The following is a 14,818-nucleotide window of genomic DNA, read 5'->3' as shown; positions in this document are numbered from 1 at the left end:
GATGTGGTCAATGTAGATAGTATAGCTCAGTTCACAAAGAGTTTACACAAGTTCCTGGAAGATAAGTTCGTAAAGCCCTATAGACTTGGGAAAACCCACAACTTATCCCAGAGAGTGAGCAACAATGAATGGATTTATTCTTTGGAATCCTTCCTGGATTGGCCATTGTCAGAGACAACATGCTGTTGAACTTGATGAACTTTTGGTGTGACCCCAGTCTGGTATATCTTACATTCTTCTCATTTCCCTTTCTTTGTCTCTTTGTCCTTGTTTAGTAAACTTTAAATTATTGCATTTCTGTAATTTATAAAAAATTTGAGCTTTCAAGCTTAATGTCCAGCACGGATTAATTGATCTGGGTTTTAAAAAGTGGAGTTGCTTTTTGTTTGTCTTAATTGTTGAGGTCACTATTTTTTCAAATATTCTTATTCATTCTCTGTGGTGCTTGCAAGCCATACCTGTGGACCTGCAAGGTGATTTTCATAGGAAAACTCCTTTTCTCCTTCGTGAGTGTTGGGGCCTTGAGAAAAAAGTAAGGAGCACTGTGGATTGATCGATGTGAAAAGCTGATATAAGCTTTGGTAAAAACTTACAGCCTGATATTCTAAATGTCTAGGGGCCTCTTTCACAAAGATGCGCTACCGATTCTTGGTTTGACAAATTAGAGCAAGCCCATTCAATTCCTGTGAGCTTCCTCTCATTTGCCGCACAGGAATTGCTAGCACGACTTTGTAAAAGAAGCCCTAGGTGACTAACCTGCTTATTTTCGAAAGAGATCGCCGGCCATCTTCCGACACAAATCGGGAGATGGCCGGCCATCTCCTGAACCCGGCCAAATCGGTATAATGGAAAGCCAATTTTGGCCAGCTCCAAGTGCTTTCCATCGCAGAGCTGGCAAAAGTTAAAGGGGGCGTTTCGGAAGGGTATGGGAGGTGGGATGGGGGCGTGGTTATGAGATGGACGGCTCTGGCCGATAATGGAAAAAAGATGGCCGGCTCTGACGAGCATTTGGCCGGCTTCAATTGCTCCACTTATTTTTAGGACCAAGCCTCAAAAAGTGCCCCAGTTGACCAGATGACCACCGGAGGGAATCGGGGATCACCTCCCCTTACTCCCCCAGTGGTCACCAACCCCCTCCCACACTAAAAAAAAAATTTAAAAAACATTTTTTTGCCAGCCTCAAACGTCATACCCAGCTCCATGACAGCAGTATGCAGGTCCCTGAAGCAGTTTTTAGTGGGTGCAGTGCACTTCAGGCAGGTGGACCCAGGCCCATCCCCCCCTACCTGTTACACTTGTGGTGGTAAATGTTGAGCCCTCCAAACCCCCCCAAAACCCACTGTACCCACATGGAGGTGCCCCCTTCACCCTTAAGGGCTATGGTAGTGGTGTAGAGTTGTGGGGAGTGGGTTTTGAGGGGGATTTGGGGGGCTCAGCACCCAAGGTAAGAGAGCTATGCACCTGGGACCAATTTTTGAAGTCCACTGCAGTGTCCCTGTCATGTTCCCTGCTTGAGCAAGGTATGGGCATCTGAGAAGGTGGCCATCTTGGATTTGGGCATATCCAGGAGAGGGCGGCCATCTCAGAGGTGGGCATCTTAGGATGGGGCGGCCATCTTGGTGTTGGGCAGCCGCAGGAAGGAAGCCCATGTTTGGGCTTGAGGGCATCTCCGGTTGGGGGGCAGCTATGTTGAAGACAGATGTGCAGGTTTGGGCCTAATTCCTGCACTATTTAAAGCCATGCCACCTGTCCTCCCACGCTTTGGCTTCTATTCAGTTCTCTGGGTAGTTGCAGTGCTTCTGGTTCTTCTTCTGTTTGCTGTCTGGTATTGACCTTTGCCTGATCCTGGATTTTCTACTGTCTGCTGCCTTGTATTGACCTTTGCCTGATCCTGGATTTTCTGCTGTCTGCTGCCTGGTATTGACCTTTGCCTGATCCTGGATTTTCTACTGTTTGCTGCCTGGTATTGACCTTCGCCTGATTCTGGATTTGCTTCTGTCTGCTGCCCGGTTTTGACTTTTGCCTGATCCTGGATTTTCTACTGTTTGCTGCCTGGTATTGTCCACCGTTTGTTCCTGGACCTTCTTTGCCCGCTGCCTGGCTGTGCCCCGTGGACTTTGTTCTGGACTCAGTTCTTCCTGCTGTTGGCTTCCCGCACCTGGGGGCTCAACCCCTGGGGAACGGAGGGAGACACAGGAGGAACTCGGGGTTGGCCGACAACTTGGTGGGAATTCTTCCTCCATCGGGCACAAGGGCTCACATCTCCACTTGGAGTGCCTGACAGAAAGCCGAAGCCATGAGCTCGTTGGACAAGTCCGAGATAGCCGAGTTGACTCGAATTGTACAACAGCAGCAAGGACAGCTGAACCAACTATCCACAGCACTGCAGAATGTCTGCTCCCAGATGCAGGCCATGCCGGCGGCCCGCCAGGTTGTTCCTAGTCCTTTGGAGCCGGGGGGATCTCCCTTGGGACTCCAGCTGCCGGACCTGCCATGCTTTGATGGCACACCTTCTGCCTGCCGAGGTTTCATCAACCAATGCAGAATGCTATTTGAAATACAGCCCCGGGCCTTTCCATCTGACCAAGTTAAGATTATATATATGATGACTCTCTTGTCTGGACCAGCCCTGGCATGGGCCACTCCCCTTTGGGAGCAGCGGGACCATATGTTAAGTAATTTCAATGAGTTCCTATGCCAATTCCGGATGGTGTTCGACGTTCCCGGAAGACCATCCTCCGCTGCTGGGGAGCTGTTGTGAGTGCAACAGGGTGCAGACTCTGTGGGGGTATATGCTATTCACTTCCGGATGCTAGCTGTGGAACTTGGCTGGAATCAAGAAGCCTTGACTGCCATATTCTGGCAGGGATTAAATAGCCGCAATAAAGACGAGTTAGCCGGACGAGAGGTACCTGCATCCTTGGATGCAGTGATCTCCTTATGTACCCGAGTGGATGTCCGGTTTCAGGAGACAGCCCGGGAACAGGCGAATCAGCGTTCGGGGTCACAGTTCCGTTATTCCCCTCAGCGGGCATGGGGGTCTGTGGTGGAGAGTTCCGAAGAACCAATGGTAATGAGCCGATCACGACTCTCCGAGAAGGAGCGAGCTTTTCGTCAAAGGAATCGACTCTGCTTCTACTGCGGGAAGACCGGCCATATAGTGGCTTATTGTCCTTGCAAGGCTGGAAACGGCCAGACCCAGGACCACTAAGGCAGGTGGCCCTGGGTCATGTGTTCGCTAAGCCTGAAAAAGTATCCCCATTACCCGAAAAATTGATTATTGTTTCATTGACTCTGCAATATCAGGATTTCACAGTGTTCACCTCGGCTTTGATAGATTCAGGAGCTGGAGGTAATTTCATCATCACCGGACTCCTGACGAAGTTAGGTAATCCTTGTGTAACCTGTGGATCAACACTGCAGGTAACCTCAGTGCAGGGGATAGCCTTACCTCACACTATCACGCAAATCACCAAACCGTTACAGATGAGGCTGGGAGTAAGTCATGACGAGACGATCCAGTTGTACGTTCTGCCTCAGGCTATTCACCCCGTGATCCTGGGCATGCCCTGACTACGCCAGCACATGCCTCAGATTAACTGGAAGACCGATGATGTGGCTAGTTAGAGCCCTCGGTGTCAGGAGATCTGCCTTAAACTCAGGGTCTCCTCCAGAGGTAATGTGAAGGTGGCAACGGGAGGTTTGAAGGCTTGCCGTTCCCAGCTCCCCAGTGAGTATCAGACGTTCCGGGACGTGTTTGATGCCCGGGAGGCGGTTGTTCTTCCCCCTCATCGTCCTTTTGATTGTGCGAGAGATCTTATGCCTGGACAGACCCCTCCCCGGGGACGAATATATACACTATCTCGTGGGGAGTCGGATGCCATGCGCCAGTACATCCACGAGAATTTGAAAAAAGTATTCATTCGCCTGTCCTCCACGCCTGCTGACGTGGGATTCTTTTTTGTGTCCAAAAGAGACGGCTCTTTACGTCCATGTATTGATTATCGAGGTTTAAGTGCCATCACGATTAAAAACAGATACCCCTTACCCCTTATTCCGGAGCTCTTTGATCGTCTCCAACGGGCCACCATTTTCTCTAAATTGGACCTGAGAGGTGCTTACAACTTAGTGCGTATCTGGCCAGGGGATGAATGGATGACGGCTTTTAACACCCACGAGGGGCATTTTGAATATTTACTCATGCCTTTTGGCCTGTGTAACGCCCCAGCTGTTTTCCAGGACTTCGTCGACTCCATCTTTCAAGATTTGTTATACGTCTCAGTAATTGTCTACCTGGACGATATCCTTGTTTTTTCTAAGCCCCCTCAAGAACATGTGAAGCATGTGCGAATAGTACTGCAAAGGCTATGAGAGAATCGCCTATTCGCCAAACTTGAGAAGTGTGAATTCCATCAACAAAGTATTCCTTTTTTGGGATACATTATCTCAGCCACTGAATTGCGGATGGACCCAGGGAAAGTCCAGGCTATTCAAGAGTGGCCACGCCTGCAGGGATTACGGGCGATACAAAGGTTCTTGGGCTTTGCCAATTACTATAGACAATTTATTCACCAATACTCAGTAGTGGCAGCTCCCCACAAGCTATTGAAGCCTTTGAAAGCCTAAAGAAGGCTTTCTTATCTGCCCCGGTTCTTCACAGTCCGGATACCCAGCGACCATTCATTTTGGAGGTGGACGTCTCGGCCTTAGGAGCTGGAGCTATTCTATCACAGACTTCAGGTGCAGGGAAAAGGCACCCTTGCTTTTTCTTCTCCAAAATATTTACAGCAGTGGAACAAAATTATACGGTTGGGGATCGAGAACTGCTGGCCCTTAAACTGGCCTTTGAGGGATGGCGATATCTCTTGGAGGTTCATCCGATTTCTGTTATCACTGACCACAAGAACTTATTGTATCTGCAGGAGGCGAAGAGACTTAATCCCTGTCAGGCCAGGTGGTCCTTGTTTCTCACCCGCTTCAATTTTCGTCTCAGCTTTCACTCTGCAGCTAAAAATATACAGGCAGATGCCCTGTCCAGAGCCTTTGACCTGCCGGAAGAGATTGGGGAGTGGAGTCCTATGTTGAATTCGGCCTGCATCGCTGTATCCGCGCTATCAGCCCAAAGCCCTTCCAAGATCCTCGTGTCCCCTCGGTTCAGGAGAAAGATACTTAGATGGGGACATGCTTCCAGGATTGCGGGACACCAAGGCTACCATAAGACGTTACATCTCATTTCCCGGTTTTACCAATGGCCTCATATGGCCCAAGATGTCCTGCAGTTTGTCACTACTTGCCCTACCTGTGCTCAACACAAGAACCCTCCTGGAAAGCCTTGGGGGTTGCTCCAACCTATACTAGTACCACAAGTGCCATGGCAAGAGGTCTCCATGGACTTCATAATGGAGCTACCCCCCTCTCAGGTGTACGGTCATTTGGCTGGTGATTGACCGATTTTCACATAAGGCACACTTCATTCCTCTAAAGGGACTTCCGTCAGCGGCAGTGCTAGCCCAGCAGTTTATTCTGCATATTTTTCGCCTCCACGGGTTACCAATACGTATTATCAGTGACCGAGGGCCACAGTTCACATCCAGATTCTGGAGGGCCTTATGTACAAGCTTTGGAATCACGAACCACTTCTCATCGGCATATCATCCCGCAACCAATGGTATGGTGGAGCGGGTGAATCAAACACTGAAACTGTATCTGCGGATGCATGTTAATATTCGACAGGATGACTGGGCCTTGTTGTTACCATGGGCGGAATTCGCGTACAATAACAGTCTGCATTCGGCCTCTCACACCTTTCCATTCTTTGCGGCTTATGGATGGCACCCACGATTACCCCTCCCCATGCCACAAGTGATCGGAGATGTTTCAACCGCTGCTCCACCTCAACTTCAAAGGACCTTAACTGATCTCTGGAAAGTTTGGGATGAGTACAGTCACACCTCCAAAAAGCCGCAGAGACATATCAACGCTTTGCAGATCAGAAGAGGCGCTCAGCACCACACCACTACTCCGGCCGGGACAACAGGTATGGCTCAACACCAAATACCTCAAACTCAGACTGCCTTCTTTTAAATTTGCCCCCAGATTCATTGGACCATTTGCCATTACTGAGCGAATAGGGGCCGTTACCTACAGACTACGTTTGCCTCCTCACTTCAAGATACATAATGCGTTCCATGTATCTTTACTCAAGCTATTGGTATCCTCCAAGTGGCACCCCAAACCCAAAGTGGGTCCAGTCCCAGAGGTCTCCTCAGAACTTGAGTTTGAGGTACAAGAAATACTGGATTCAAAGTTTAAGCGGGGACACCTGTACTATCTGTTGGCATGGAAACATTATGGGCCTGAGGATAACTCATGGGAACCAGTGAATCAGATTCATGCTCCCAATTTGCTACGGGACTTTCATGATCGATACCCCGCTAAACCAGGCCCAGGACAGAGGGGGAGGCATTAGGGGAGGATACTGTCATGTTCCCTGCTTGCGCAAGGTATGGGCATCTGAGGAGACGGCAGCCATCTTGGATTTGGGCATATCCAGGCGAGGGTGCATCTCAGAGGTGGGCGTCTTAGGATGGGGCAGCCATCTTGGTGTTGGGCAGCCGCAGGAAGGAAGCCCATGTTTGGGCTTGAGGGCGTCTCCGTTTGGGGGGCAGCCATGTTGAAGACAGCTGTGCAGGTTTGGGCCTAATTCCTGCACTATTTAAAGCCATGCCACCTGTCCTCCCACACTTCGGCTTCTATTCAGTTCTCTGGGTAGTTGCATTGCTTCTGGTTCTTCTTCTGTTTGCTGTCTGGTATTGACCTTTGCCTGATCCTGGTTTTTCTACTGTCTGCTGCCTGGTATTGACCTTTGCCTGATCCTGGATTTTCTGCTGTCTGCTGCCTGATATTGTCCACCGTTTTTTCCTGGACCTTCTTTGCCCGCTGCCTGGCTGTGCCCCGTGGACTTTGTTCTGTCTTCCTGCTGTTGGCTTCCCGCACCTGGGGGCTCAACCCCTGGGGAGACACAGGGGGAACTCGGGGTTGGCTGACAGCTCGGTGGGAATTCTTCCTCCATCGGGCACAAGGGCTCACATCTCCACTAGGGTGCCCGACTGGTGTCCTGGCATGTCAGGGGGCCCAGTGCACTACAAATGCTGGCTCCTCCCATGGCCAAATACCTTGGATTTGGCCAGCTTTGAGATCGCTGGCATTAGTTTCCATTATCGCCGGAAACCAATGCCGGCCATCTCTAAAGCCGGCCCAAATACTGAGATTTGGCCGGCTCCAACTGTATTATCGAAATGAAAGATAGCCGGCTATCTTTTTTCGATAATATGGTCGGGGCCGGTGCCGTTCGATTATGCCCCTCTAAGATGCCTATATCTGGCTTACTTAAACCTATCTCCTGAACAGCATTCTAAGGAGCCTTAATTCATAAGGTATGCCAATGTGATTTACCACAAATGGCTTTGCCCATGACCTGCTACAGGAATGTGTATGATCTATCAAATAAAGTTTAGCTGTGGTGATACAGGCTCATGGAACACAATACATCTCAGTGTTTCAGAAAAAGAGAGGGAAATGGAAGAATTTGGAAAAGATGAATATGATCCACTAGATATGCTTCACATTACAGTAGTCTTGACTATCTGATCTTCAGTTATCTGACATTCTGGATTATCTAATGGTCAGATAATCCAGGCTCTGCCTTTCCCCCCCTCCAAAAAAAGATTAGAACCTACTCCCTCCCTCCTCCCGCCACAACACTCAGCACATCCCTCCCTCTCTTCTCCCCAAACAGCAGCAGAAGCAGCAGCAGCCCTCCTCCCAGACCTCCCCCATTCATTGTTCTTGTCCATGCTGGCTCCAATCTCAAAATAGCTGCTGCGACTTCTAGCAGCACTCTTGCAAGACCAGAATTAGAGCTTGTAGAAGCCATTTTGAAATCAGAGCTGGCATGGGCAGGAGTGATTGGGGATCACTCCTGTCCTGATTATACCACTAGACTACTCGGATTTGCAAGGTAGGCCCGAGAGAGGCCTACGAGTGATTGGGTGAATGGGGGTCCAGGAAGTTGAGGGAGGCTGCTGCTGCTGTTCACTGGGAAGGGAAGGATGGATGCTCTGGTTGTGGGGGGTAGGAAACCACATGCAGCATTTTAATACATAGTAAAGTCCATATTATCTGACAATTTCGGTTATCCGACCACTTGTCAGTCCCATTTATGTAAGATAATCGAGACTCTACTGTATTCAATGACTTGCTTTACCTGTAACTTTACACTGCATATAATGACCTGTGGTAGAATACAGTTAATAATGTTTACAGAGTCACTCAAACAGGACAGGAAACAATACTGACCAGCCATCTTTCATACACTTCCAATGCTTTTTTTTCTTTCTCTTCTTTTTCTGCCTTTTCTCGGTCTTGTCGCAGTTTCTCTTGTAGCTTATCTTTTTTTCTTTGCTTCAGAGCATCTTCCTTTTTTTCATTCCTAGAGTTTGGAAGAAGTAAAAGATGATGATTTTTCTTCACAGAGTAAGAACCTGAATACTCTTGTTTTGATGTCAGTTATTTTTAAACATTTTTATTTAATACAAACAATTAGATTGTACAAAAATATGTTGACCCTTTGGAAATGGCTTTTTCTGTCAATTTTAAAAGTTCTTTTTTAAAGCAGTTCTGCCCAACCCTGTGTGGATAAGCGCTCACAAGGAAGTAAATACTTGGTGATGTAGTGACTGTGTAAAGATATGCATTCTTCAATAGTGTAATCCATATTGGTTAGCCTGCCAAACATGCCAATCCTATTTTATACAACTGTCTGTGCAAAGTTAGATCTGTAACTGCTGTGGTCAAATTTATATGGCTAAGTTATATGAACACTCAAAATCAGAGTAATTCAACCAATCCAGTGTCATCAAAAGGCAAAAATGTGTATATGAAAAAAACCATCAGATCTTATTACAAATATAACAAGCAGTATAGATGAATAGTTCACCTCAGCGGTGCAACTTGTTGAATTAAAGTTATATTCAAACGAGATGGACAGCACCCACCTCCTCATTGGCCAAACAATGCTATTAGTTTAAACTTCTTAAATATATTATTCATAATATATTTTGTAACATTGCAGTCAGCCTTAACTTTAAGTTCAATAAATCTTGAATTATTCAATTATCTTTACAGAGAAATTTCCTTAATGGAAAAGGTGCTGGTCAGGGGCTGGATTGTCTGACATGCATGTTTCGCTACTAATGCTGTATTAAGGACTAATCCCCTGTCGCAAAATTCCACCAGTCTTACAGAATCAAAATTTCAAATAAAGTTATATGAATAGCAACTGAATATCAACACAAGCTGCATAATTTAAGCACTACTCCCATAATGCCGCTAGTCCATCGTCATGATTTCCATATAAATTTTACCAATACATAGACTTACATGACTGAATAAATATGTAACATAGTAACATAATAAATGTCAGCAGATACAGACCTGCTCAGTCCATTCAGTTTGCCCAAAAACTTGGCCAGAATTATATCTGGAACTCTGCACAGGTTCCACTTTCTCATGATTAAACACTGGCATACTTAGGGGTCCTTTTACAAAGTCACGCTGAAAACTGGCTTGCGGTAGTGTAGGCATGGATTTTGGGCGCGCGCCAATACATTTTTTAGTGCGCCTGTAAAAAAGGCTTTCTTTTTTGCCGAAAATGGACGTGCAGCAAAATCAAAATTGCAGCGCGTCCATTTTCGGTCTGAGACCTTACTGCCAGCCATTGACCTAGCGGTAAAGAATCTAGGCTGTAAAGACCTACGTGCATCAAATGCCAGAAAATAAAAAAATATTTTCAGATGCACGTAGCGCAGGCGCACCAAAATTGAAATTACCGCAAGGGCCACACAGTAACTGGGCAGTAACTCTAATTTGGCGAGCGTTCGGCACGTATAGGCACCTATGTGGCTCACTAAAAGGGCCCATATAACTCTATCTATTCCTACCAATTACGGAGCACAGACTGTTGAAGTCTGCCTGGCTTTGGTCCTACTGGAGTTCTGTCAAACTCTACTCACTCCAGACTGGATCCTGATCTGTCTTTGCCATTTATGGGACCCAGAATTGGTCTTTCCAACCTCTGAAGCTGCTATCAAAGCTTACTCCAGCTATGAAGTCATGTAAAGAGTAATTCAGGAGTACATAGGAGACAGAAGCTGCTTAAGTATCTGCCCTGTTTGGATACCTGAAGGAACAGAGACCCCTCTACATTCCTTCAGAGAAACTAAGGAGAAATGAGAGACATGGGCTACATGTGCATTTAAAAGTGGAGTCAGTGGATAAAAGTGGAACCAGAAGATGCTTTATTGGGCTGAGCAACTGTAAATAAGGATCAACCTGACACAGCTGTGTTTCGGTGTATAAAATACCTGCATCAGGGGTAAAATCTCTTGGATAGAAATTGAGACTGTTGAAAAGAACTGTCATAAACTCTGGTTCTATGTTTGATAATGCACTTGGAAACAACTTCAATGAAGCCAAAAGGATTTTTACTCACTGAGCTTTATTGAAGACTAGTAAAAAAGGCCCGTTTCTGACACAAATGAAATGGGCGCTAGCAAGGTTTTCCTCGGAGTGTGTGTTTGAGAAAGAGTGTGCGTGAGAGATGGAGTGTGTGTGTCAGAGAGAGAATGGGAGAGGGAGAGAGACAGAGACAGAGTGTGTGTGTGTTTGTGTGAGAGAGGGTGTGAGAGACAGAGTGTCTGTGTGTGACAGAGAGATAGAGTGTGATAGACAGTGTGTCAGAGAGAGTGTATGTGAGAGACAGTGAGTGAGTGAGTGCTCCCACCCCCCCTCTCGCAGGGCCCCCTCCCTCCCCACCCCCCCTATTGCAGGGCCCCCCTCCCCACCCCCACCTCTCTGGTCTCAGGACCCCCTCCCCACCTCCCTCTCCCCTGCCCCCCCTGCAGCCATCCATGTCCAGCAACCCTCCTCTCCCCTGCCCCCCCTGCAGCCAACCATGTCCAGCGACCCTCCCCTCCCCCCTTCAGCCACCCATGTCCAGCGACCCTCCCCTCCTCCTCCCCCCCTCCAGCCACCCATGTCCAGTGACCCTCCCCTCCCTGTCCCTCTCCCCCTCCGGCGCATCAAACCCCCTCGCCACCTGTAGCTGCTACTGGTAACGCTGTCCAGCCGCTGCTGCTTCTCCTATTGAACAGCAGCAGCTGCTACAAAAAGAAAAAAAGCAAAAAATGTTTTTAAACCTCAAATGCGGCACCGCTGACAGCCATCAGGCATTGGCTGTCGGCTCTGCAGCCGCTCCTCCTCTCACCTCTCACGTCGCTGCGCTCCTCCGGGGTCTTACTCCAGGGGCAGATGCAGAGGAGAGGAGGAGCGGCTGCAGAGCCGACAGCCAATGCCTGATGGCTGTCTACGGTGCCGCGTTTGAGGTTTAAAAACATTTATTGTTTTTTTTTTTCTTTTTATAGCAGCCGCTGCTGCTCAACAGGAGAAGCAGCAGCGGCCAGACAGTGTTACCAGTGGCAGCTGCGGGTGGCGGGGGGTTGATGTGCCCGGGGGGGTGGGGTGGGGTGGGGAGAGGGGGTGTTTGATGTGCCGGGGGGGGGGCTTGGGTGATGCGCCGAGGGGGGGTATGATGCACTGAAGGGGGGGGGGGGGGTGCCGCGCTTGTGTTCCGGTCCGGTGTGTGTTCCAGTCTGGTGCGCTCCAGTCCAGTGTGTGCCGGTCCGGTGTGTGTTCCAGTCCTGTGTCCTCCAGTCCAGGGAATTCCAGTCCGTGTGTTCCGGCTCGCTGGGCAGTGCCTGCATTCCCTGCCGGTGCGTTTGCCCAGCGTTGGTTGGTGGGTTTTGCCTGCTGCTGTTGCTCCTCGTCAGCAGCCCAAGGGCTCACGTTTGCTCCAGAGCCCGGCCCCGCGGGCTCTGAACCTGAGAACCTGACAGATTGCAAAGGCCATGAGCCCAGCAAGAACCCCTGCCCAGCTGACCCAGCTGGGGTCCAGCTCCATCGTTGTTCTTGATCCTTCTATGACTCTTCGTCAGTATCGGAATAAACTTTTGTCTCATCCTGTTTTGAAGAAGACCCCTGAAGGGGCAGCTGAGAGAAAACGTGTCCGGTGGCTTGGAATCGCTGAAAACCCAGTTTCAGATATGGACCCTTTTATCACGCTCGCTGAATATCGCCGCAGCCTGGTCTTGAATCCAGCTTTGTGGGATACTCCTGAAGCTGTCGCTGAGAAGAGACGTCTTGGGAATTCCATGCTCTGGGCCCAGCAGGGGTCCAGTCCCGTTCAAGCAGTGTGCCCAGACAAGCCTCTGAATCCAGTCCGAGCAGCGTGTCCAGCCAAGCTTCAGAGTCCAGTCCGAGGGATGCTGCTGACCGAGCCTCCTAGTACCAGTTTGGATCCCAGTTCCAACCCCATTTTTGAGCTGGATCCGTTTCTGACGCTCCATGATTACCGTGTCAAACTGTTGTCTGATCCAGCCCTGAAGAATACTCCTGAAGCTGCAGCGGAGAGAAGGCGTGTCTCCTGGCTTGGGTTCGAAGAAAACCCTGTTTCTGCTATTGATCCCTCTACCAAGCTGTTCTTTTACCGCTTCCAACTCCTCTCGGAGCCAGCCCTGCGGGATACTCCTGAAGCCCAAGCTGAAAGAAGGTGGCTTCCTGATTTTTCCCACCAAACTTCTGAGTCCAGCCTGAAGGGCTTTGCCTGCCAAGCTTCTGAGTCCACACTGAGTTCCAGCCCAGTGCCTGAGTCTGTTTTGAGTTCCAGCCCAGATGCTGAGTCCAAGCCGAGGCCCAATTCCAGCCAGGTTCGGAGGCCAGTCCGAGGGACACTTCTGACCGAGCCTCCTATCCCAGTTCAGGTGGCGCTTCCATTCGAGTCTCCGAGTCCAGTCCGAGGGATGCTTTCGACCGAGTCTCCGATTCCAGTCCAAGCAGCGCTTCAAGCCAAGTCTCTGCGTCCAGTTCAAGTGGCACGGCCAGTTAAGCCCCTGAGTCCAATCCAAGGGACGCTTCTGACCGAGCCTCCGATGCCAGTTTGAGTGGCCCTGCTAGCCAAGCCGCTGCCAAGTTCCAGTGGCAGCCAAGATGCTGAGTCCGGATCGAGTGGCAGCAGTGGCAGCCAAGATGCTGAGTCCGGAGCGAGTTGCAGCAGTGACAGCCAAGATGCTGAGTCCAGAGCGAGTTGCAGCAGTGGCAGCCAAGATGCTGAGTCCGGAGCAAGTTGCAGCAGTGGCAGCCAAGATGCTGAGTCCGGAGCGAGTTGCAACAGTGGCAGCCAAGATGCTGAGTCTGGAGCGAGTTGCAGCAGTGGCAGCCAAGATGCAGAGTCTGGAGCGAGTTGCAACAGTAGCAGCCAAGATGCTGAGTCCGGAGCGAGTTGCAACAGTGGCAGCCAAGATGCTGAGTCTGGAGCGAGTTGCAGTTCCAGTCAAGATGCTGAGTCTGGATCGAGTGGTAGTTCCAGTCAAGATGCTGAGTCTGGATCGAGTTGCAGTTCCAGTCAAGATGCTGAGTCTGGATCGAGTTGCAGTTCCAGTCAAGATGCTAAGTCTGGAGCAAGTTGTAGTTCCAGTCAAGATGCTGAGTCTGGAGCGAGTTGTAGTTCCAGGCAAGATGCTGAGTCCGGTGTGAGTTGCAGTTCCGGCCAAGATGCTGAGTCCGGAGCGAGTTCCCGTGCCAGCCGAGATACTGAGTCTACGCTGAGTACCGAGTCCAGCCAAGAGGCTGAGTCCGAATTGCGTGGCAGTTCAGGCCAAGAGGCTAAGGCCGGATCAGGTTGCAGGCAAGATGCTGAGTCTACTTCGAGTTCCCATTTCAGACAAGATGTTGACCTTCTTCTGAGTTCCAGCTCCAGCCAAGAGGCGAGGTCCAGTCCGAAGTCCAGTTCGAGTCCCTGTCCGGCTTCAGATTCCAGGATGGGGGTGGGCTCTAGCCCAGTTCTGGCTGCTACAGTGGAGTGCCAGAAAGTCAAGGAAGTTGTGGACTCCTTCAGGAGATGGTTCCTGTTGAATAGAACTCCACTTGTTGCATCCAAGACTCTGATCCTGCCTAGCAGCCGTCCTAAAGAGCCTCGTGGCTGCCAAAGCCACTCTAGTTTCCAAGTTCCAGATGTACTTGTTACTTCCTGCCCAGCCATCCAGATTTATGTTGTGAAACCCATTGGGAGATTTCATCACAGTTACCCCTGGAGACCTAAATTTTCTTTGGAGACCTGGAGCTCCCGTGGGGACACGGGAGCCTTGAGGGGGAGGTACTGTTATGATTGTGGTCATAACCCCTCTCAAACTTACCTTTTTCCTGGTGGTCAGCTTAGCTGGTTTCTGTTTCTTTTGTCTGTCCTTTCTGAGCTGGCTCTCTCTCTGTGCCGGCAGCTTCCAGCAGCATGACTCTAATTGTCTCACTTTACTACAGCTGTGTGTGTGGACTGAGTTAGCTCTACCTCTCTTTGGGTGTACTGGCTTCAAGTGCTTCACGGTGCTGCACTGGTGTGGGTTGGGCCTCTATGGGTTTCAGTGTGCTCTCTGGGTCAGTGTGCTATTGCCTGGGTCTAGGGAGTGTGACATCATCTGGGAGGGACTTGATAAGGAAGTGGTGTTCTTTCCTTCAGTGCCTTTGCAACAGTGGTGTTTGCTGTAGGTAGGGTGGTGCAGTGTGCACTTCTGACTTTGTGTCTAGTTTCCCTGCTTGCTTTTGCTAAGGTCCAGGTTAGTGTTAGTGCAGTGTGCACTGGTGTCTGTGTGTTTAGCTTTCCTGCTTTTCCCTTGTGGTTCCCCTGCTTTTCCTTCTTGATTTTGGAAGC

The 14,818-nt window shown here is 49.6% G+C and overlaps 1 protein-coding gene across 2 annotated transcripts in view; it reads right to left on the bottom strand.

Moving 5' to 3' along the window:
• MAP9 (microtubule associated protein 9) overlaps positions 1-14,818 on the bottom strand; it is a 244,704-nt gene that overhangs the window by 31,303 nt on the left and 198,583 nt on the right. For both annotated transcript variants that reach the window (XM_030191616.1, XM_030191617.1), the window contains one exon: positions 8,359-8,491. In XM_030191616.1, the coding sequence (XP_030047476.1) occupies positions 8,359-8,491 (133 nt within the window). The remainder of the gene's footprint in view (positions 1-8,358; positions 8,492-14,818) is intronic.

Source organism: Microcaecilia unicolor, chromosome 2 (genome assembly GCF_901765095.1).
Source record: "Microcaecilia unicolor chromosome 2, aMicUni1.1, whole genome shotgun sequence".
Taxonomy (NCBI): Eukaryota; Metazoa; Chordata; class Amphibia; order Gymnophiona; family Siphonopidae; genus Microcaecilia; species Microcaecilia unicolor.
Note: the sequence above shows the minus strand (reverse complement) of the source record. Positions and strands in the feature narration are given on the sequence as shown.